This window comes from Natrix helvetica (assembly GCF_964273705.1).
Source record: "Natrix helvetica genome assembly, chromosome: 7".
NCBI classification, from domain to species: domain Eukaryota; kingdom Metazoa; phylum Chordata; class Lepidosauria; order Squamata; family Natricidae; genus Natrix; species Natrix helvetica.
The window spans coordinates 4,255,648-4,277,588 of NC_138558.1; the positions used below are offsets into that span (position 1 = coordinate 4,255,648).

A 21,941-nucleotide genomic window follows, 5' to 3' on the forward strand; every position below is an offset into this window, starting at 1 on the left:
GAAAATATGTTATTTATGGCCATTTATCAAAAGCTGCGAGGAACCTAGATTTGATCCATCAAATATAGGTAGTCCTCGCTTTACAGCAGTTCATTTAGTGACTGGTCGAAGCAGTCGTAAAAGGCACTGAAAAAGTGACTTATGACTGTTTCTCACAGTTATGACCGCTGCAGCATTCCCACACTCTCATGATTTTTACACTGGGATGTTTGGCAACTGGTTCATATTTATGATGGTCGCAGTGATCCTGCTTTGCGACCTTCCAACCAGCAAAGTCAATGGGGGAGTCAGGTTCACTTAACAACCGTATTATTAAATTAACAACTGCAGTGAATCGCTTAACAACTATGGCAAAAAAACTCGTCAACTGGGGCAACGCTCACTTTTTCCCTTAGCAACATAAACGTTGAGATCCATTGTGGTGGAAAGTCGAGTAACCTTTTGAGGACAATCCGGTTGAAAGAATCCGCAGTGTAACAACACTACCTAAGCCTCATTTTGAGAATGGAATTCAACCCAATATTTTAAGCTTTCATTTAGTGACTGTTCATGATTACAAAGGCACTGGAAAAAAGTTAACTTGTGGCTGTTTTTCACACTTACGACCGTTGCAGTCTCCCCATCGTCACCTGATCAAATTTTGGAAATTTGACAATTGACTCGTGTTTGTGACGGTTGCAGTGCTCTGGGGGACATGTCACATGATCATGTCTGATGGCCAAGAAAAGTCAATGGGGATTTCAGAATCAGAATCGAGCTGGAAGGGACCTTGGAGGTCTTCTAGTCCAGCCCCCTGTTCAAGCAGGAGACCCTGCATCATTTCTGACAAATGGCAGTCCAATTTCTTCTTGAAAGCCTCCAGTGATGAAGCTCCCACAACTTGAACAGGGGGCTGGACTAGAAGACCTCCAAGGTCCCTTCCAGCTCGATTCTGATTCTGAAATCCCCAAGGCAGCTTCTGTTCCGTTGGTTGATTGTTCTCACTGTCAGAAAATTCCTCCTTATTTCCAGGTTGAATCTCTCCTTGGTCAGTTTCCATCCATTCTTCCTTGTCTGGCCTTCAGGTGCTTTGGGAAATAGTTTGACCCCCTCCTCTCTGGGGCAGCCCCTCAAATATTGTCATATTGCTCTCCTGTCTCCCCTGGTCCTTCTCTTCACTAGACTGGCCATGCCCAGTTCCTGCAACCGTTCATTGTATGTTTTATCCTCCAGTTGCCTAATACTCTTGTTTGCTCTTCTCTTCACTCTTTCTAGAGTCTCAACATCTTTTTTACAGTGTGGTAACCAAAAGTGGATGCAGTACTCTAGGTGTGGTCTTACTAGGGCTTTATAGAAGGGTACAATTTCTGGTGGCAAGCTGTTCCACTGGTTAATAGTTCTCTCTGTTAGGAAGTTTCTCCTTAATTCCAGGTTGCTGGAATTTCACACTTAACAAGTGTGAAAAAAACGGTCCTGTCAATTTTTTTTTCAGTGCTGTTGTAACTTTGAACAGTCACTAAATGAACTGTTGTAAGTCTAGGACCACCTGTAGCTGCCCCATCGTCCCTTCTGATCCCCCCTCTGGTTGCGGCTGCCCGCCAGCAGATGCAGTGCCTGAAGCTGAAGCGTGCACATGTTGCACATGAGAACGCCCCAAAATAACAGAATAACAGAGTTGGAAGGGACCTTGTAGGTCATCTAGTCCAACCCCGCCCAAGCAGGAGACTTGGCAAAGCAGGTATTGCAATGGAGAATGGGGCTTATTGGCAGAGGCGCCTTATTTCTCCCGCAAATTAATTTCCTGCTAATTATGAATATTAAATAATAGAAAATGAATATTAAAATTGGGACTCCACGACTGCAGAGCAAGCTCCCGAGCGCCCCCTGGCGTCTCCACAACGGCGTCGCCGGCGACTTCTTTTTTCCACCCCCCAACCCGTGTATGCGCGCGCAGCAGTAGAGGCCCCGCCTCTTTTCCCTTCCGGCCCTCGGCTCGTTTTTTCCCCACACGGCGCCTGCGCGGGATTCTCTGTCGAACGAGGTGAAGTCCGGCCGTTAGTGCGTGAGGCCACCTGACCGGAAGGAGAAAGAGAGGAGCCTCGCCGAGGGGCCGTGGCAGGAAAGGAAAAGGACGGGTAGGCCGCGGTGAGTGTGGGACGGGGAAGAAGGGGTGGCTCGTGTTTTCAAACCAAGAGGGGTGAAGGGGAGAAGCGGTTCGGTTCGCCCCCCCCCCCGCCCACGTCTCTCAGAGGGCGAAAGGTTAACGCATTCGCGAATCCCCGCCCCTTGCGCCTCTTACGTCACAGCCCCGCCCCGCGTGGCCCCGCCCCTGCTTGGTGGTCTCTGGAGGGGAAGGCTGCTCTGCCTAGCTGTGACGTCACTGCCCGGGAATTGCGCAATCGCCCGGTATGATCGACTGGGTGGGGGGGGGTCCTGGGGGGGGCTTCCTCCTCCTGCTCCAGGACTCTGAAGGGTGGGGTCTCCTGTCTCCCCTTCCCCCCCTTTTCTCAGGTGCACCTGCTGTCAGCTCAGAGATTGATGGAGACTGATATGAAAGTGATGGGCGGAGCCTCTTTGGAAAGGGGAGGGGCAAGGGGAGGAGCTTTGGTATCCAGCCTGGGTTAAGTGCCAAGACTATTTTGCCCTAGAGGTGTTTCTCCTCTGCCCACCTGGATAGCCCCAGGTAGACCTCCGGGGGGTTCCTGAACCCCCAACTACAGGTAAGTCCTCGACTTACGACTTACAGGTAAAACAGACCTGGAAGGGACCTTGTGGGTCATCTAGCCACAAGGTGGAGAGACTGAAAGGATGGATGGATGCAATGTGTGCTCAAGGGTTAATATCCCCGTGTGTTTTTACATACATGTGTGAGGGAGGAGATCAGACCTATCAATGGATTCTGTATGTTTATAAATAAAAGGATGACATGTGGGTGAGTGTCAGGGACGCGATGCCACAGTGGCTAAGACGCTGAGCTTGTCGATCAGAAAGGTTGGCGGTTCGAATGCCTAGCGCCACGTAACGGAGTGAGCTCCCGTGACTTGTCCCAGCTTCTGCCAACCTAGCAATTCGAAAGCACGTAAAAAAAATGCAAGTAGAAAAATAGGCGCCACCTTTGGTGGGAAGGGAACAGCGTTCGGTGCGCCTTCGGCGTTCAGTCATGCCAGCCACATGACCACAGAGACGTCTTTGGACAGCGCTGGCTCTTCGGCTTTGAAATGGCGATGAGCACCGCCCCCTAGAGTCAGGAACGACTAGCACAGATGTGCCAAGGGAACCTTTACCATTATATGGGTCAGTAATAAGAAATAAACAAAGTTGAGGGTGGAAAATTTTCTAGTCCTGAAATAAATGACTCCATTTCTGAGTTCATTCATTCATTCTTTTTACAAATATCTCAAGGCGTTGAATATATCCAACACATCTTCCTCTTCCTATTTTCCCCATAGCAACTTAATGTCAGATTTGGGTTAATGTCAGGGTTCCAAATAGCATCCAGAAATTAAATCAGTTTCCGAGGCAAAGCATTCCTCAAAGTTCCAATTTATTAAGAGAGCCATGTTGGCACAACTGGGAAAAACAGAATCTGAAAGCTTCCCGGTTTTCCCCACCCAGTTTAAAGTTCAAGACCTTGCCCCCACATCCACAAGTCCATCCCATGGTCCAATCTCCCGCTGCCATGCTAGCATCTTCCATCCATCCAGTTCCGGTCAGGTGCAGAGGTGCAAAGACAAAGAATGACCTTGGCTTTCTAGAAAGAATTTTGTTATGGCTACATATCATCTAACTCCGTACAACACCCCCCTCCCATTTTCCCATTTAATACACATTACATGTCTATTAAAATAAACTTTCGTTGCCTACAGCTCTCAAGGGGTCACCAACTGCACTATACAACCCTGTGAGGTGGGTTGGGCTGAGAGAGAGGGATTGAGCCAAAGTGTCAGGCCTGTAGCTGGTTCCATTTAGGATCTTTGGCCTGCCACACACACTATTATTTTACTATGCTTTTTCATTAGTGGGGAATTGGGAGGGGGAATAGGATAAGGAGTAGAATGTTATGTAGCCAAAACAAAATTCCTTTCTAGAAGCCCAAGGTCATCTTTTGTCTCTGCACATCTGAGCCTGACCGGAACTGGATGGGTGGCACTGCCAGCGTGGCAGTAGAAGATTGGACCATGGGGTGGTCTTGTGGGTGTGGGGGCAAGATCATGAACTTTCAACTGGGTGGAAAACCCAGGAAGCTTTCAGATTCGGGTTTTCCACAGATGTGCCAACACGTCTCTCTTAATAAATTGGAACCTAGAGCAATGCTTTGCCTTGGACTCTGGTTTAATTTTGGATGATATTTGGAACGCTGATACAAAGCCACCCAGCCGTCTGTCATTCCTGAAGTGGGACTAGGTGTCAAGGCTGACCCGAATTATCACTATCTGCAATTCTTCTCGTAGTTTGACAACAGAAACAGAAGGGGAAGGGGTAGAATTATTGGGGGTGTTGGGAGAGGCTGAGGGAGCCAAGCAAGCCGGCTGAGCCTGAAAAAATTCAAGGTCATGTTTTGAGAACTTTTAGACCAGCACAGACTGTTTCCCAAAACACAAAGAATGTGTTGGGATTGGTGGACGATGGACAGTGGGTGGCCTAAAGGGGGAAAAGGGGGAATTTACCCATGCTGCTTTCTGTGGGAACCTTTAGAATTGTCTTTGCTTCTTCTGTGCCTGTATGGGTCCATTAGTAAACTTATACTCTTGTCCCAAGAGTTTATTTTTCTGCATATGCCAATGGGACACTAGAACTCACTGTTGCCTGCTTAGTAGACTTAGCAAACTAAATGTATGTAAAAGAAGGGCGTGAAAAGTTAAGTAGCGTTGTATCTAGCTGCTCCGTTAGTTTTCTTTGGCCGTAGAGCGCCTTGGATTCTTTGACGTTCTGGGTAAATGTAGCCTTTCAAAAATATCTCTTGATAACGACAGAAGAAAGTGGAAGCCACTTATTCTCCGTCTGCCCTTTTTTCAGTACCTGGCCCGGTAATTGTGACCATGTCCACGAGGATAATATGCCGAAGATTTTCAGGGCGATCTTGTAAGGCACCTGCATTTCCCAAGACGGAGACCACGAAGAGCTTCCCCGGAGAAGAAGAGAGCCAAAACATCCATCGAAGAGGCCGAGACCCCAAATTTGCCGTTGTGCGCAAAGCTTGGAAGCTACCAGGGTACCAATTACATTATTATCCCTCCGTTTCACGAGAATCCAAGTGTCTCCTTCACAAGGATGCCCTCCAAGGTTCGAGAGAAGGAGCTCTTCTGGACACTTGCTCCAGAACTAGCATTAGATGCACCCAGAATACAGCCAGCGTCCTCGCTCTCCCAAGGCTTTCAAGAGCAAAGAACATTTTTCTGGATTTGGGAAGCAGCAAAGCTTTCTGCACTCAAGCGTCCCTGAGGGACTCGTGGCTGCTGTCCTCCGTAAGGAATGACAAGGATGAGACCCATTTAAGGTCTCCCAGCAGTAAGGAAGTGGCTAGACAATTCCAGAAGCAAAGGCCCGAGTACGTGTCTCTGTGTTACAGCCCAGAGGAATGCCGCTGCCCCCTTTCCGCTGAAGAGTCTCACTTCATCCTCCAGAACGTCTCCGTGTTGAAAGAGTACATGAAACCCAAGGACATCGTGAAGTCTTTCTTCCGGCTGAGCCATTTGCCGGCGGACAAACACCAGGCGTTCAAATCTAGCCCCAGATTCCAGGTGCTGTGTCAGGGCGTCATTAAGAACATCCGCCTGTTCGGGAACGCGGAGCTGATCATGCTCCTGAAGGCCTTTGTCACCTTAGGAGCTCCGCCCACCCATTACATGTTGAGGGTCGTGGAAGACGAATGCGTCCGACGGGTTGAGGACCTGAGCTTGAATCAGCAGCTGCTGGTAGCCGATCTGTGGCGTTGCTTGAACTGCAAGGTCCCTCAATACCTGGACGCCATGTTGAACGACGTCAACGTGAACTGGAAGGATCCGTCTGTGACTCAGCTGGTGCAACTGGTCTACATCGTCGGCGAAGGCCGGAAGGCCCCCGAAGAGTTAGTGAAGAAGTTGGAGGCCTCGGTCTTGAAACATTTGCATGCCCTCAATCTGGAGGAAGTCGGGGTCATCTGCTTAGGCTTCTTCAAGTCGCAGAGTAATATGTCCGAACCCCTCTTGAGAAAAATCGGAGACAGAATCTGCGGCTCCCTGGGAGACATGAGCAATTTTGCCATCATCAATGTGCTCAAAATGTTCCGTGGGATTCACCTGGACCACCTGGAATTTCTAAAGGAGCTGGGGCATGTTATTCCTCCCAGGATCCCCGCTCTCAGCATCCCGGGGGTCATGCACATTGCCTTCGCGTGCTCCTCATTGCATTATTGCAACGAAGACATCCTCAATGCGATCGCGGCCACGGTCCCCTCCAAGGCGGCGTCTTGCCGTACCAAAGACATCGCGAAATTGTTGTGGTCATTCGGAACCTTGAACTACCATCCTCCCAATGGAGAAGAGTTTTACGCCACCCTGTTGGAACAGCTGGAATCCAGGATGTTTGAGTACAATAAATTCCCCGAGCATCTTATCACTTCCTTAATTGGCTTGGCATTTGTGCAGCATTTCCCCTACGATTTGCTCGACTATGTCTTGAGTCCCGAGTTTATCGAATTAAGCAGCATCTGTAAACACGATCTCTGGAAAGATTTTTTCACCCTCGACGGGACGGTGGGAATCGAGTGCCCGGGCTACACCGGCAGCCGCCTGACCGCTCAAAGCAAGCGAGAGATGGCGGGAAAAATGCGGAATTATGTCATGAGGCAGGAATTCGAGGTGGCTTGGTCCCTCCTGGAGGACGTGCTGGGCGGCCCCCAGTTTATCAAGCTGCACGCGGTCTTGCCTCACATCAGGTCCGTGGATTTGGAAATCCGCTTAGACACCAACCAAAAGCCGTTGCCATTTAATTCAGAAGGCGCGGCCGGGGAGCGCTTGGAACTGAAAAAAAATGGCGCCTTCCTCACCGATAACATCATTAATCGGCTTTTGAAAGGGAAACCGCTTAGCCAGTCCAAGGAAAGCGAGAAAGACCAGCGTATTCAGAAAAGAGAAGAACTTCACGGACTGCCTATTTGGAAAAAAATGGAATTTTCTGATGCCGAACCCGGTTTGGAGACTTCAGCTGATGCAAAAGCTGAAGGACGACACTCTCCGATAAACCAGGAGCAGCAGGAATATGTGAAATTAGCTCTTCAGGTCACCAACCGAAACCAGTACAGATATCACTCAAAAGAGCTGCTGGGGCTCCACGCCATGAAAAGGAGGCAGCTCCGCCAAATTGGATACGTGCCAGTAGAACTGCCTTTTTGGGAGTGGTTTCCATTACTCAAATGTAACCGGGAGGAACAGCGGAAGTATTTGTACCAGAAAGTGTTTGAAAGGTAGCCAAAACATGCTGTAGAGGCAGATGAAAATTCCTCGTGGCTGTTCTGCCCTAGGCTTCCCCAGAAGCACGAAGCCGAGTCCTCATCCCGATAAACCCCTTTTAATTAATTGACAGTGAATTCCTTTCCAGCAAAATTTTTCCTCTTCCCCAGTCTTTCAAGATAGCTCATAATTACCGACCTTCATCAGGCTTGGAGAGTGGCCAGGACGATATCTTTCAGACACCGCAATATTTGGCAAGAATGCAGGAATGAAATAATTGTCTCCTGCAAACTCCACTCCCCTTTCGCTCCCCTTTTATTTCCTCTGGGAGGGGCCATTTACCATCCACCTGTGGCCTTACTCCCAAGTTGATTCCTGTTCTTTAGCTGTTCCCTTTGTCTGGCAACTCTGTGTATGCGCACATCAGGAACAGCTCCAGCTGTTCTTCTGCCTCACTGATCTCCGACTCTGAAGGCAGCTGATAACTGTCAGACGGCTCTGGCCCCCTCTCTGCCTCCGACACAGAGCCCTCATCAGAGCCTTCCCCAGACTCCAGGACTGGCCCAGGTTCCCCCCCAACCACCTCACTGTCCCAATCTGCTGCCAGATCCACTGGCCATTGGCAGGCCACAACAGTGGCGATGACTTGAGTTTTTAGCTTTTGAGATGACAAAAGATCGGGGTGTCAAACTCGCAGCGTCACGTGACATATCGGGACTTTTTCCCCCTTCACTAAACTGGACGGGAGTGGGGCCAGCATACGACGCATCTGAACCACTAGTTTGACTCCTCTGACATAGATGGAAGCCCACTTTGTGAGCAACGCTTGTTTTTCCAAGCTGCTTAATTTCTGATTTCGTGTCCCTTTGCAAGGGTCGTAGATAATATTTGAGGAGGGGCAGTGCTAGTTTTCATCATGTCTCTTTGAGGGCGAAAGGGTTTCACTGTCATCCTTAAGAAAATAAAACATAACTTCTAATGCCGTTTTATTTGACTTATGTTTCATACCTTCGTTCCCAAAGGAGCAGCTGTCGTAACGTGAAAAAACCAAGGAAAGCAAATTATATGTATGTATGTATGTGTTGTATTTGTACTGATAAATAAATAAAGGGAGACTAGTATAGATCTATTTCGAGTTTTGTTGTACTCCGTTCCCATTTTAAGCCCACGCTTGAAGATGGCAGGTGAGATCCTGCCGAAACGTTGCAAAGACAATCTCAACCTTACACGGGAAAAGACCTGAATACAACAAAACCAGCATATATATATATATATGTATGTATGTATGTATGTATGTATGTATGTTTGTGTGTTACAACCCCTGGTATGCCCAAATATGGGAGGGAGCTCGCTCCTCCCTCTTTCTGTCCTTCAGCTCATCACAGAAAACCATCCAGGCAGAAACCCATATTTTTATTTTTAATGTTGCCTTTTTATATTTGTGTTGTATTTGTGCTGATAAATAAATAAAGGGAGACTAGTATGGATCCATTTCAAGCTATTTAGCTCTCATCAGCTAGCCATACCCTTACTGGGATTTGAACCTGGGATGTGTTACATATTAGGCAGATTTGTTAGCCACTACACCACAGGCTCTCCTCCTTTATCAGCTAAGCCAGGGAAATAGGTATGTATTTGTGTTACAACCCCTGGTATGCCCAAATATGGGAGGGAGCTCACAAATACAACACAAATATAAAAAGGCAACATTAAAAATAAAAATATGGGTTTCTGCCTGGATGGTTTTCTATGATGAGCCGAAGGACAGAAAGAGGGAGGAGTGAGCTCCCTCCCATATAAATGGCCCTGGATATGTGTAAGGGTATATGTGTGTGTGTGTTCCAGCATAACTCTGGAATGCCTGGCGCAATTTCAACCATACTTGCTATACAAATGACTTACTCGCTGGAAACAAATACTATGGGGGTAAGACACCCCGAACATCCCCTTGGGGTGTGTGTTCTGTTAAGATACAGCCTGTTGTGCCTTAAAATGGCTTCTACTGTACGGTGTTGTGGAGTTGCTATGGTAGTGGCTTCACAGTACTCCACAAGGGGGCTCCCTCTGGTAAGGGGGAAAATCCAACATTAGAAATTGCGGCGACGTTCATGAAAGGAAGGTTGGGATAAATAAATACCCGGGATTGCACTGGGTTATCAGCTAGTTATATATAAAATCCAGCGGTCAGTTTGCACACGAGTGAGCACACCTCATGTTAAATTTCTCACCCACCGCTTGGCAGTCTGTGAAATGGGAATTAAAATTTGCTGGAATTTGGAGAGAATTGTAAAATGCTTTGTGGGGGGGGGGGTAGTATGCGCGTGAGTGAGAAAGAGAGTTGGATGTGTGCGTGGATTAATCGGGGTCGATGGCAGCATCTGTCCCATGCCGGTTGATCTTGGAAGCTAAGTAGGACTAGGCCTTATAACTATTTGAATGGGAGACCACTAGGAAATCCTTGGAGTGCGGGTTAGACTGGGAAGTCAGGAAATAGCCCAGGGAAATCACTTCTTTATTTGCACACCACTTTGATATAAATTTGCATGTGGACAAGTAGTCCTTATGGCTACAATTGAGCCCCAAATGGCTCTGTAGTTCTAGGTTGCTTCTCTTCTTGCTTAGTTTCCATCCATTGCTTCTTGTCCTGCCTTCAGGCATTTTGAAGAATAGGTGGAACACACACAAACATCCCTCTCTTTTTATGTAAAGGTTCCCCTCGCGCATACGTGGCTAGTCGTTCCCAACTCTAGGGGGCGGTGGTCCTCTCCGTTTCAAAGCCGAAGAGCCAGCGCTGTCCGTGGTGTCTCCGTGGTCATGTGGCTGGCATGTCTCAATGCCAAAGGCGCACAGAACGCTGTTCCCTTCCCACCAAAGGTAGTTCCTATTTTTCTACTTGCATTTTTTACGTGCTTTCAAACTGCTAGGTTGGCAGAAGCTGGGAGAAGTCACGGGAGCTCACTCCGTTACGCGGTGCTAGGGATTTGTATCGCCAAACTGCCGACCTTTCTGATCGACAAGCTCAGCGTCGTAGCCACTGAGCCACCGCATCCTTTTTCCTTTTTATGGCAGCCCCTCAAATATTGGATCCCTGCAATCAGGTCTTCCCTAGTCCTTTTCCCAATTCTAGACATACTCAATTCCTGCAACCATTATTCCTATTTTTTTAGCCTCCATTAATCTTTGTTGTTTAATCTTCACACAACTTAAATTTATTGTTTATTTCTCTCCTCCATTTATGAGTAGAATCCAAATTAGCTTTGCAGACTGAAGGCAATAGCACTTAGGCTTATATACCGCTTCCCGTTGCTTTACAGCCCTCTCTAAGCGGTCAACATCTCGCCCCCAACAATATGGGTCCTCATTTTACCGACCTCAGAAGGATGGAAGGCTGAGTCCACCCTGAGTGAGTCAGGATCGAACTCCTGGCAGTTGGCAGAATTACCCTGCAATATTGCATCCTAACCACTGCGCCATCATGGCTCAATATAATTCTATTGTATTTTGAGAATGATGTCAACAGATATTATATTCTGTGAATTGTAACACAGGTAGTCCTCGACTTACAGCAGTTCATTTAGTGACTGTTCAAAGTTACGATGGCACTAAAAAAATTACTTATGAACGTTTTTCACACTTACAAGCATTGCAACATCCCCAGGGTCATGTGATCAAAATTCAGCCGCTTGACAACTGGCTCATATTTATGACGGTTGCAGTGAATCTGGGGTCACGTGATCCCATTTTGCGACCTTTTGATAAGCAAAATCAAAGATTCACTTAACAACCGTGTTCTTAACAACTGCAGTGATTCACTTAACAACCATGACAAGAAAGATCATAAAATGGGGGCAAAGTTCACTTCATGACTGTCTCACCTAGCAACAGAACCATTGGGCTCAATTGTGGTCGTAAGTCAAGGACTACCAGTACTGGGCTACAAATGGACAGCGAATTACAACTTTCTCTGGTTAAACCGGGATATAAACCGTATTGCTGTCCAACTTCAGCAGGCTTCCATCACGACAATGCAGGTGTTATTTTTTCAGATTAGCCATGATACCAAAACAATTTATATTCGTTGGCAGGTGCCACCAGACCTGTAATATCGTAAGGTTGTCCTAATAGAAGAATACAATGAATTGAAGCTCAAATTGAAGATTGAAAGGAACCAGGTACCTTTGACACACATACAACTTTAAATTGTGAAACTCCTTCATTTGTAAAATCTCGAAGCGCCGGGAGAGACACAAGTGAACTTCGTGAACAAAAGTTAGTAGAAACATATATTTGTGCAACCTGCGGCTCTGGAGCCGCATGTGGCTCTTTTGTCCCCCTGCTGTGGCTCCCTGTTGGCTGAACCCACCACTGGCTGGCCCCGCTCCTCACCCTTCTTTCCCGATCACTCCCTACCTGGCTTGAGAAGGTAAAGGTGACGGCGGGGGAATGGAGACTCCCTCCATATTCCAGAGTGGGAACGAAGCACCCCTGTACTTGCCATATCTCGTGGGCGCTTCTTCCAGCCCTTGTAGAGAGGCAGAGAGGGAGGGAGGGAGATGAGAAAGGGAGAGACTGAGACAGAAAGAGAGGGAGAGAAAGAAAGACAGAGAGAGAGGGAGATATGGCAAGTACAGATAGATATCAACTATGGCAGTTTGAAGATGTGTGGATTTCAATTCCCAGAATTCCCCATCCAGCATAGCTGGCTGGGGGATTCTGGGAGTTGGAATCCACAAATCTTCAAGTTGCCAGTTTGTAGACCTGTGCTGTGCTGGCTGGGGAATACTGGGAGTTGAGGTCCACACATCTTCAAACTGCCATGGTTAAGAAACGCTGTTCTACTTTGTCACCATGTCCAAAACATCACTTGACAGATGTTGTCAGAGTGATTGATTAATCTACACTGAAAATGAATGGATTATACACGATGCAATATATGTCCTATATCAAATGGTATTGATAGAATTGGCCTTGTAGTTTTCCAACTTCTAGGCCAGTGGTGTCCAGCCTTAAGGCCCTTGGACTTCAACTCCCAGAATTCCCCAGTCAGCATGAGGGAAACTATGGCCCTTTTATGGCTTGTGGACTTCAACTCCCAGAATTCCTGAGGCAGCATGAGGGAAACTATGGCCCTTTTAGGACTTGTGAATTTTAACTCCCAGAATTCTTGAGCCGGCATCCTACAATTTGTTTCTGTAAGGACCGATGGCCATCATTTCCATGTTTAGAATGAAGAATTCACGTCAGCTCATTGCAATTGTGTAGAAAAGGGCAGGTCTCTTAGCCGCAGGAAGGGAAAGGAAGAAGTGGTGCTCCCAGCATCCTTTGGGGAACCCCAAGATTTTGACCTTGGTGGTTACGCAAACAGCCTTGGTCAGCCAGGCCTTCAGTGTGACCCATCACAAATCTCATATTCTTTTTTATCATCCGCCATTTGCTATGATTTTAAAAATATTCTGTGTTTGTATCGTAGAGCCAGATTAAAATTCGGGAAGTCGATTTCTGTCTACATCCATAAATATGGTGATTAATCTCTGCCTTCCACAGTTCAAGCCAAGAATTCACTGCAACAAGGTAAAAAAAAAAAGTACAACGCAGCACAATTACTACAATACAGGTGGTCCTCGACGTACGGCCACCATTGAGCCCAGCATTTCTGCTGCTAAGCGAGACTGTTGTTGAGCGGATTGAGTGAACGTTTGCCCCGTCTTACCACCTTTCTTCCTGCAGTTGTGAAGCGAGTCACTGCAGTTATTAAGCAACCAACATGGTCGTTAAGTGAATCCGGCTTCGCTCTTGGCTCGGCTCGTCAGAAGGTCTCCGAAGGGGATCACGTTGCCCCCGACAGTCATAAGTATGAATCTGTTGGTCAGGCGTCTGAATTTTGACCGCAGGGATGCTGCAATGGTCATAAGTGTGAAAAAAACGGTTTTAAGTCCCTTGTTCCAGTACCTTTGTAGCTTTGAACCGTCACCAAATGAACAGTTGTAAGTCGAGGACCACCTGTATAATACAGCAAAATAGACAATGAGTGGAGCAGTTCTGCATCAGCGGAAGAAACCGTCGTAGGGATGAAGGGACACGTTGACTCAGTCCGTAGTTCGCATTCCCTGCTGCTTTATGCAAATCCTTTCTCAGAAATGAAAATAAGGGCACCTGCAGAGCGACAGCCGGTAAACAGGTGGTTTAGAACGGGGGAGGGGGGTGTTTCCAAACTCAAGGCCCATGATGTTGTTGGATGCTGCCTGTGGGACCATCCTGGTCTACCCAAATGCAAAGAGAAATCATTCCAGCAGTTTTGGGAGTGGTGTCCAACTGGCCATGCCCACCCAGTCAGCCACACAACCCTGCCCCACCTGAGGTTTGCCCCACCTGAGGTTAACCACAGTCCTGATGTGGTACTCAGTGAAATTGAGTTTGACACTCCTGGTTTGACACTCCTGTTGGCCAGGACTTTGCTAGAGAGGAATTCCCTTTAACCTAAATAAAAGGGGGTTTATCGGGACGAGGAGTCGGCTTCGTGCTTTTAGGAAGCCTAGGTCGGAACAGATTCTATGTTCTAAACACCACGCTGTAGCAGCAATTCCTTGGCAAGAAGTCAGGAACAGTTCTTCACCCTAAGGAATTGAACTCATTGTCTCCTGCAAACTTCCCTCCCCTTTTGCTCCTCTTTTATTCCCTATGGGAGGGGCCATTCACCATCCACCTGTGCCTTTACTCCTAAGTCGGCCCTTGTTCCTTAGTTGTTCCCTTCTCCTGGCAGCTCTAAGCATGCACACACTGGGAACAGGCTCTAGCTGTTCTTCTGCCTCACTGATGTCTGACTCTGAAGGCAGCTGATAACAGTCAGACGGTCTTGGCCCCCTCTCTGCCTCCGACACAGAGCCCTCATTAGAGCCTTCCCCAGACTCCAGGACTGACCCATCTTCCTCCCCAACCTGCTCACTGTCTTGAGTCTGTCACCAGCCCCACTGGCAGGTCAAGGCAGAATCCTACAGCTCAAAGGGGAGGGGGTCTTCTATTCCAACCCCTAGCTCAAGACGGGAGAATTTATTATACCATCCCAGACAAACGGTTGTCCAGTCTACAGGTAGCCCTCGACTCACTTCGTTTTAGCAACTGTTCAAAGTTAACAACAGCACTGTAAAAAGTGACTTAACGGCCATTGCAAGCATCCCCGCGGTCGCCTGATTGAAATTTAGATGCTTGGCAACTGACTCATGCTTACAACCGTCACAGTGTCCCAGGGTTACGTGATTCCCTTTGGTGACCTTCTGACAAGCAAAGCCGATGGGGAAGGTGGATTCCTTTAACAGCCGCATTCTTCACTTAACAACCACAGAGATTCACTTAACAAACCTGGCAAGAAAGCTTGTAAAACGGCCTGAGACTCACTAACTGTCACAGAAATTTTGGCCTCCCTTGTAAGCTGAGGACTGCCTGTATTCCCCATCACTGACCATTATCCTGAATTGTAGATTTCCGCCGATGGCTACGAAGTGGAAAACCTCGTCTCTGAAGACCCCGTCAGGAGACACCGCGGCTTCCGCTGCGAATACTTCATCAAGCCGCCGGTGCATGTGACGATCTCCTTCCCTTTCAACGTGGAAATCTGCCGGATTAATATCGATACTTCTTCCGGGTCTTGCCACAACATCACCGGCTTGGATATTTATACCGCTACCTCATCCACTAAGGCCTGTTGGAATAGCCCCGAGCCCCTCTTCTCCGCCCCGTCCAGCCAGCAGCATTCCGCGTTGGACAAAGAGAGCTTCACGCTGGTGGGCAAAGCCGTCTTAAAGAATCAAAGCAAAGTGACCTTCGGCCATCGGGGCTTCCGGCCCAGACCTCCCTTCCATCACCAAACAGACCCCTTCCTCTCCTTTCCCGGTTCCGCCTCTTTGGACTTATGGAATAAAGGCCCGACGTCCTTAAACAGCGTCTCGCACCTGAAAATCTGCATCACTCACGTGGCGGGCAGCGGCTTGCCTTCCATCAAGCGAGTCGAGGTCTGGGGCCAGCCGGCCAAAAGCTGCTCTCACGAAGTGGTGGATGATGTCCTCCAGCTCGCTGCCAAATCTTCGTTGGACTCCTCGGAAGGTCAACTCCCCACCCTCCCTCTGGCGATGGAGAGCAACGTCGGTCCCTTCGGACATGCCGACCACCAGGAGCGGAAGCTGGTGGAGGTTCTCCAGGACATCCCCGAAGAATTCCTGGACCCCATCACCCTGGAGATCATGACTCTGCCCATGCTGCTGCCCTCCGGGAAAGTCATCGACCACGGGACCCTGGAGAAATGCAACCGCAGCGAGGCGACGTGGGGCCGGGTGCCCAGCGACCCGTTCACGGGGGTGGCGTTCAGCCCGCATTCGCAGCCCCTTCCCCACCCATCCCTCAAGGCCAGGATCGACCACTTCCTCCTCCAGCATAACATCCCCGGCGTGAATCTGCTGGGCAGGAGCCGAGCCTCAGGGACGGTGGTTGCGTCCTCCCTCGCCATGTCTTCGCTCAAACGGAAAATCGACCTGGTGGATCAGAACCAGGAGGGCGGCTCGGATCCCGGATGCTTTTCGACGGTGGACTTTGCCGTGGCATCCAGCTTAGGGTTCCACAGCAAGAGGGTGAAGACGGAGTGGGATTTGAATTCATCGCAGATGGATTGCTCCACAGGTATCCCGAGCCTTTTCCGGTTTCTTTTTTGGAAACAAAGTTGTTTTTAATTTTTTTTATTACATATTTTAACTTCTTTTATAAACGTCGTCCAGTTTTCCCCCTCTTTTACATTTTCTTTTATGCATCTTTTCATTTTACATTTCAGTCTCTCTTATTTTCATTCGGTATTCTTCCGCTTAGTTTTAATTTCTTCTTGATATATAAACAATCTCATTATTTGCCTCTTTAAATTAATCCAACTTAACATCATTTCCATCTATTATTCTGCTTTAATAACATATATCCTCAAATTTATATTTATATAGTAAACATTTCATTTCATTAGTGATTTACAAGTTAATACTATTAATCTCTTTCTCTCGCATCAGATTGAATATATACCGTTGGCTTTATTTACCAAATTTCATTCTATTCTACTAGCAAATCCTTTTCTTTCTTTCCTCCTTTCAATCATTTTCTCTGAGTCTCTCGGGAACTTCACTTCTCTCATATTCTCTTCTCTCTACCCATTTACCTATGGTTTTTTTTTTCTTAATCTTAAAATTTCTGTGTTTTTTTCTTTCCAATCTTTTTTCTCCTTTTTAACCCTGTTGTTTTAGTATCTCTCCCCAATTTCCCCCCATCTTTCCCCATTCATCCCACCTAACCTCTTCCGGTTTCTATGGGGGGACCGTCCCGCGGGGAGGATGTTTAGCTGAGTACCTTTTTTGTAATATTCTGCAATGTCATTGGGGAGGGCTTATTTTGGGGGGAGAGCTTATTTTAGCGCATGCACTCAAAATCCCGATTGGGCCTATTATCCGGGGAGGTCTTATTTTCAGGGAAACAGGGTAACTCAACACAGCTTCCTCCTCCTTTTCCCCCCACAATAACAATCCTGTGCCGGTGGGTTGGGCTGAGAAAGATAAAGGGGTACTGGGCCAAAGTCACCCAGCTGGTTTTCATGCCTAAGACAGGACTGGAACTCATGGTCGCCTGGTGATTGGCTCAAAGTCACCCATGCTTACTGCGGGACTAGATTTGCCATCTCCTAGTGATTGGCCCAAAGTCATCCAGTCAGATTTCATGCCTAAGGCGGGGCTAGAACTCCCTGTCTGCTGGTGATTGGTTCAAAGTCACCCAGTCAGTTTTCATACCTAAGCCACGACTAGAACTCACAGTCACCTGGTGATTGGCTCAAAAACACCCAAATGACTTCCATGCCTAAGGCAAAACTCACTGTCTCCTGGTGATTGGCTCAAAGTCACCCAGCCAACTTTCATGCCTAAGGCAGGACTAGAACTCACAGTCACCAGGTGACTGGCCCAAAGTCACACAGCCGACTTTCATGCGTAAGGCAGGACTAGAACTCATGGTCACCTAGTGATTGGGTCAAAGTCACCCAGCCTACTTTCATGCCTAAGGCAGGACTAGAACTCACAGTCACCAGGTGATTGGCCCAAAGTCATGCAGTCGACTTTCATGCGTAAGGCAGGACTAGAACTCATGGTCACCTAGTGATTGGGTCAAAGTCACCCAGCCAACTTTCATGCCTAAGGCAGCACTAGAACTCACAGTCACCTGGTTATTGGCCCAAAGTCATACAGTCGACTTTCATGCGTAAGGCAGGACTAGAACTCATGGTCACCTAGTGATTGGGTCAAAGTCACCCAGCAAGTTTTCATGCCTAAGGCAGCACTAGAACTCACAGTCACCAGGTGATTGGCCCAAAGTCATACAGTCGACTTTCATGCGTAAGGCAGGACTAGAACTCACGGTCACCTAGTGATTGGGTCAAAGTCACCCAGCCTACTTTCATGCCTAAGGCAGGACTAGAACTCACAGTCACCTAGTGATTGGGTCAAAGTCACCCAGCCTACTTTCATGCCTAAGGCAGGACTAGAACTCACAGTCACCAGGTGATTGGCCCAAAGTCACCCAGCCGACTTTCATGCCTAAGGCAGGACTAGAACTCACAGTCACCTAGTGATTGGGTCAAAGTCACCCAGCCTACTTTCATGCCTAAGGCAGGACTAGAACTCACGGTCACCTAGTGATTGGGTCAAAGTCACCCAGCCTACTTTCATGCCTAAGGCAGGACTAGAACTCACGGTCACCTAGTGATTGGGTCAAAGTCACCCAGCCTACTTTCATGCCTAAGGCAGGACTAGAACTCACGGTCACCTAGTGATTGGGTCAAAGTCACCCAGCCTACTTTCATGCGTAAGGCAGGACTAGAACTCACGGTCACCTAGTGATTGGGTCAAAGTCACCCAGCCTACTTTCATGCCTAAGGCAGGACTAGAACTCATGGTCACCTAGTGATTGGGTCAAAGTCACCCAGCCTACTTTCATGCCTAAGGCAGGACTAGAACTCACGGTCACCTAGTGATTGGGTCAAAGTCACCCAGCCTACTTTCATGCCTAAGGCAGGACTAGAACTCACAGTCACCTAGTGATTGGGTCAAAGTCACCCAGCCTACTTTCATGCGTAAGGCAGGACTAGAACTCACGGTCACCTAGTGATTGGGTCAAAGTCACCCAGCCTACTTTCATGCCTAAGGCAGGACTAGAACTCACGGTCACCTAGTGATTGGGTCAAAGTCACCCAGCCTACTTTCATGCCTAAGGCAGGACTAGAACTCACAGTCACCAGGTGATTGGCCCAAAGTCACCCAGCCGACTTTCATGCCTAAGGCAGGACTAGAACTCATGGTCACCTAGTGATTGGGTCAAAGTCACCCAGCCTACTTTCATGCCTAAGGCAGGACTAGAACTCACAGTCACCAGGTGATTGGCCCAAAGTCACCCAGCCGACTTTCATGCCTAAGGCAGGACTAGAACTCATGGTCACCTAGTGATTGGGTCAAAGTCACCCAGCAAGTTTTCATGCCTAAGGCAGGACTAGAACTCACAGTCACCAGGTGATTGGCCCAAAGTCAAGTTTATTGTCATTTGTTATTTCTCACCTGATTGTTGTGTGCTACTACTCAGAGTTGCTTTTGGTGAGATAGGCAGCTATATATATATTTGACAGACCAATAAACACATTTCAGTAGCTTGATTTGCCAGGGAGGGGGTGGCATTTGACTCTTCCTACATCTTTCTCTCTCTCTCTTCACAGAAGCAGCGACTCATGAACAGAGGTTGTCCCAAAGCTTGGACAGCGCCTTGAACTCTGCACTTAGCACGATGCCGTTCACTGCGAGTTTAGCCAAAGGCGGGCAACCCGGGCACAGCAGCAGCAGCTCCAGCGACTTCAATGGGGCATGCGGTGCTCACGGTAAAGCCGGGGGAAAGTTGGCCTCTTCACCCTTCTTTTCAGGGACCGGTCCCCTAAGTCTTTTTTCCCCACAAGAAAAATAGGGCTAACACAAGGGGTGAAATTCAGCAGGTTCTGGAGCTGAAATGTTGAGTGGAATGAATTCCTTTCCTTCACAGTCTGCGAGACTTAACAAACAGTCTTTCAGAGGAATATTCATCCACACGAACCTTATCTCGCTTGGAAAACTGCCAAATAACTAGTTTCCAACTGCAGGGCAAGGCAAAACTTGGCACAGAGTCTCTTATAGTCACAAACAGAACTTTCCACTCTTGAAACGACCGAAGGAACGAATTGTTTCCTGCAAAAGCCCCCTCCCCATTTGCCCCTCTTTGGTTTCCTATGGGGGGGGCAATCACCTCCAAGGTGTGGCTTTACTCCCAAGTCGACCCTGCTTTCTTAGTTGCTCTTGTCTTCTGGCAGCTCTGCGCATGCCCCTGGGAACAGGCTCCAACTGTTCTTCTGCCTCGCTGCTGTCTGAGTCCCTCTCTGCCTCCGACACAGAGTGGGGAGGAAATGGAGATTTTACAGTATCCTTCCCCCGGCACGCCCGCCATGCCCACCATGCCACGCCATGCCCACCAAGCCATGCCCACAGAACTGGTAGTTTAAAAAAAATTGAATCCCACCATTGCCTTCCTCCCAAGTCAACCCCTGTTCTTTAGCTGTTCCCTTCATTTGGCAGCTCTGCGCATGCGCACACTGGGAACAGGCTCCAGCTGTTCCTCTGCCTCGCTGCTGTCTGAGTCCCTCTCTGCCTCTGGCGCAGAGCCCTCGTCTGAGCTTTCCCCAGCCCCCCCAGGACTGGCCCATGTTCCTCCCCAACCTCCTCCCCGTCCGACTCTGCTGCCAGCTCTGTTGGGTGCCGTCGGACCACAACAGTCACATTTTCACTTTTGTGTGTTTTTCTTTCTCCCCCAGAACACAACAGGAGCATCGGCCCCCAGGGATGTTCAACCTGTTCCCGAGCCTTTTCTTCCTACTTCAAAACCGAGGCCGTCTACCAGCTCCCGTGCCGGCATCTGGTGTGCCGCGCTTGCTTGGCTGACCAGCAGAAATCCTTGTCCATCCTGTGTATGAATTGCAAAAGGCTGTTTGCCACCCACGACATTTCGAGGGTCCATTTTTGAGAGGGAAAGAGAACGGGGGACGTGCTCTTCGGAGTTGGGAGATTTAGCCCCGGGCAGGCTTCCTCGCGGTAGCCAAGAGGCAGGACTGGTTCCTCTCTCCCCCCCCTCCCTCCACTGCCACCGCTGAGTCGCACAACGACAACAACCCTACACACGCCGTACTAAAAAACGAAGGAACTGGTGAGGTTATACATGCTAGGACAGTAGCGTTTTAGAACTGGAGGAATCAAAAGGATAATAAAGCCATATGCTTCTCTATTATTATTATTTTGTCTCCAAAAACAGTTCATCTCTACTGTATATATAAAAATGGCACTCTGTGTGTGTGTGTGTTTGTGTGTGTGTGTGTTCCAGCATAACTCTGGAACGCCTCAAGCAATTTCAACCAAACTGGAAACAAATACTGTGGAGGTAAGACACTCCTAAAACCCCTCAGTCTGTGTGTTCTGTTAAGATACAGCCTGTTGTGCCTTAAAATTGCTTCTACTGTACAGCACAGTGGAATTGCCAGGGTAACAGCTTCACAGTACTCCACAAGGGGGCTCCCTCTCTGGTAAGAGGGGAAAATTCAACATCAGAAATTACGTTTGGTCCGGGCGTTTCCCCGCTATAAATAAATACCCGGGCAAAGCCGAGTTATCAGCTAGTTTATATGTAAAACTTTGCATCTGTATCATTTCAATTCCATTCTTTGGCCATGTTTCAAACTGCCCATATTATCAGTGGCTTCCTGTTGACAAAAGGGAGCAATTAGCAGTTCACTATTCAGTTCAATTCAGAATAGAGCTGGAAGGGACCTTGGAGGTCTTCTAGTCCAACCCCCTGCTCAAGCAGGATCCGTTAAAAGGAGAACCCCCCAAAATTGTATTTTATACACACCTCTTTGTTGTCGATCTTGGTCTCCATTGTGCAGCTAGGGGTGCAGTGGTCAAGGCATCTGACAGATAACATTTTAAGCCTTAATAAAATTATGGTCCGAAATCACAGGGGACTTAACCAGCAGTTGTATTGCTGTTACTTGTGGAAACTGGGGCAACACTGAAAAACGTGTGTCAAGGTCTGCACATCTTAAAATTGCTGAATTGGAAAACGTAGTCTAGATAGAAGATGAGGAATAGAATAGAATAACAGAGTTGGAAGAGATCTTGGAGATCTTCTAGTCCAACCCCCTGCTTAGGCAGGAAACCCTACACTACTTCAGACAAATGGTTATCCAACATCATTTTTAAAACTTCCAGTGTTGAAACATTCACAACTTCTGGTGGCAAGTTGTTCCACTGATTCATTGTTCTCACTGTCAGGAAGTTTCTCCTCAGTTCTAGGTTGCTTCTCTCCTTGATTAGTTTCCACCCATTGCTTCTTGTTCTGCCCTCAGGTGTCCTGGAGAATAGTTTGACTCCCTCTTCTTTGTGGCAGCCCCTGGAGATATTG

General features: G+C 48.1%; 2 protein-coding genes across 4 annotated transcripts; both read left to right on the forward strand.

Moving 5' to 3' along the window:
- Positions 1–1,983: 1,983 nt before the first annotated feature.
- Positions 1,984–20,777, forward strand: UBOX5 (U-box domain containing 5). Of its 3 annotated transcripts, none has more exons than XM_081960397.1 (6): positions 1,984–2,124; positions 11,495–11,581; positions 12,880–12,980; positions 14,885–16,076; positions 19,183–19,341; positions 20,302–20,777. In XM_081960397.1, exons 3-6 carry the CDS (start codon positions 12,927–12,929, stop codon positions 20,508–20,510), a joined length of 1,614 nt encoding a protein of 537 aa, XP_081816523.1. In that variant the 5' UTR covers positions 1,984–2,124; positions 11,495–11,581; positions 12,880–12,926; the 3' UTR covers positions 20,511–20,777. The 3 variants fall into 3 exon arrangements, with proteins under 3 accessions (XP_081816523.1, XP_081816524.1, XP_081816525.1); XM_081960398.1 differs by having other exon boundaries at positions 1,997–2,114; XM_081960399.1 differs by lacking the exon at positions 1,984–2,124 and adding an exon at positions 2,676–2,699.
- FASTKD5 (FAST kinase domains 5) lies at positions 2,145–8,443 on the forward strand. The gene is made up of 2 exons (XM_081960371.1): positions 2,145–2,385; positions 4,996–8,443. Exon 2 carries the CDS (start codon positions 5,019–5,021, stop codon positions 7,425–7,427), a length of 2,409 nt encoding a protein of 802 aa, XP_081816497.1. The 5' UTR covers positions 2,145–2,385; positions 4,996–5,018; the 3' UTR covers positions 7,428–8,443.
- Positions 20,778–21,941: the final 1,164 nt, after the last annotated feature.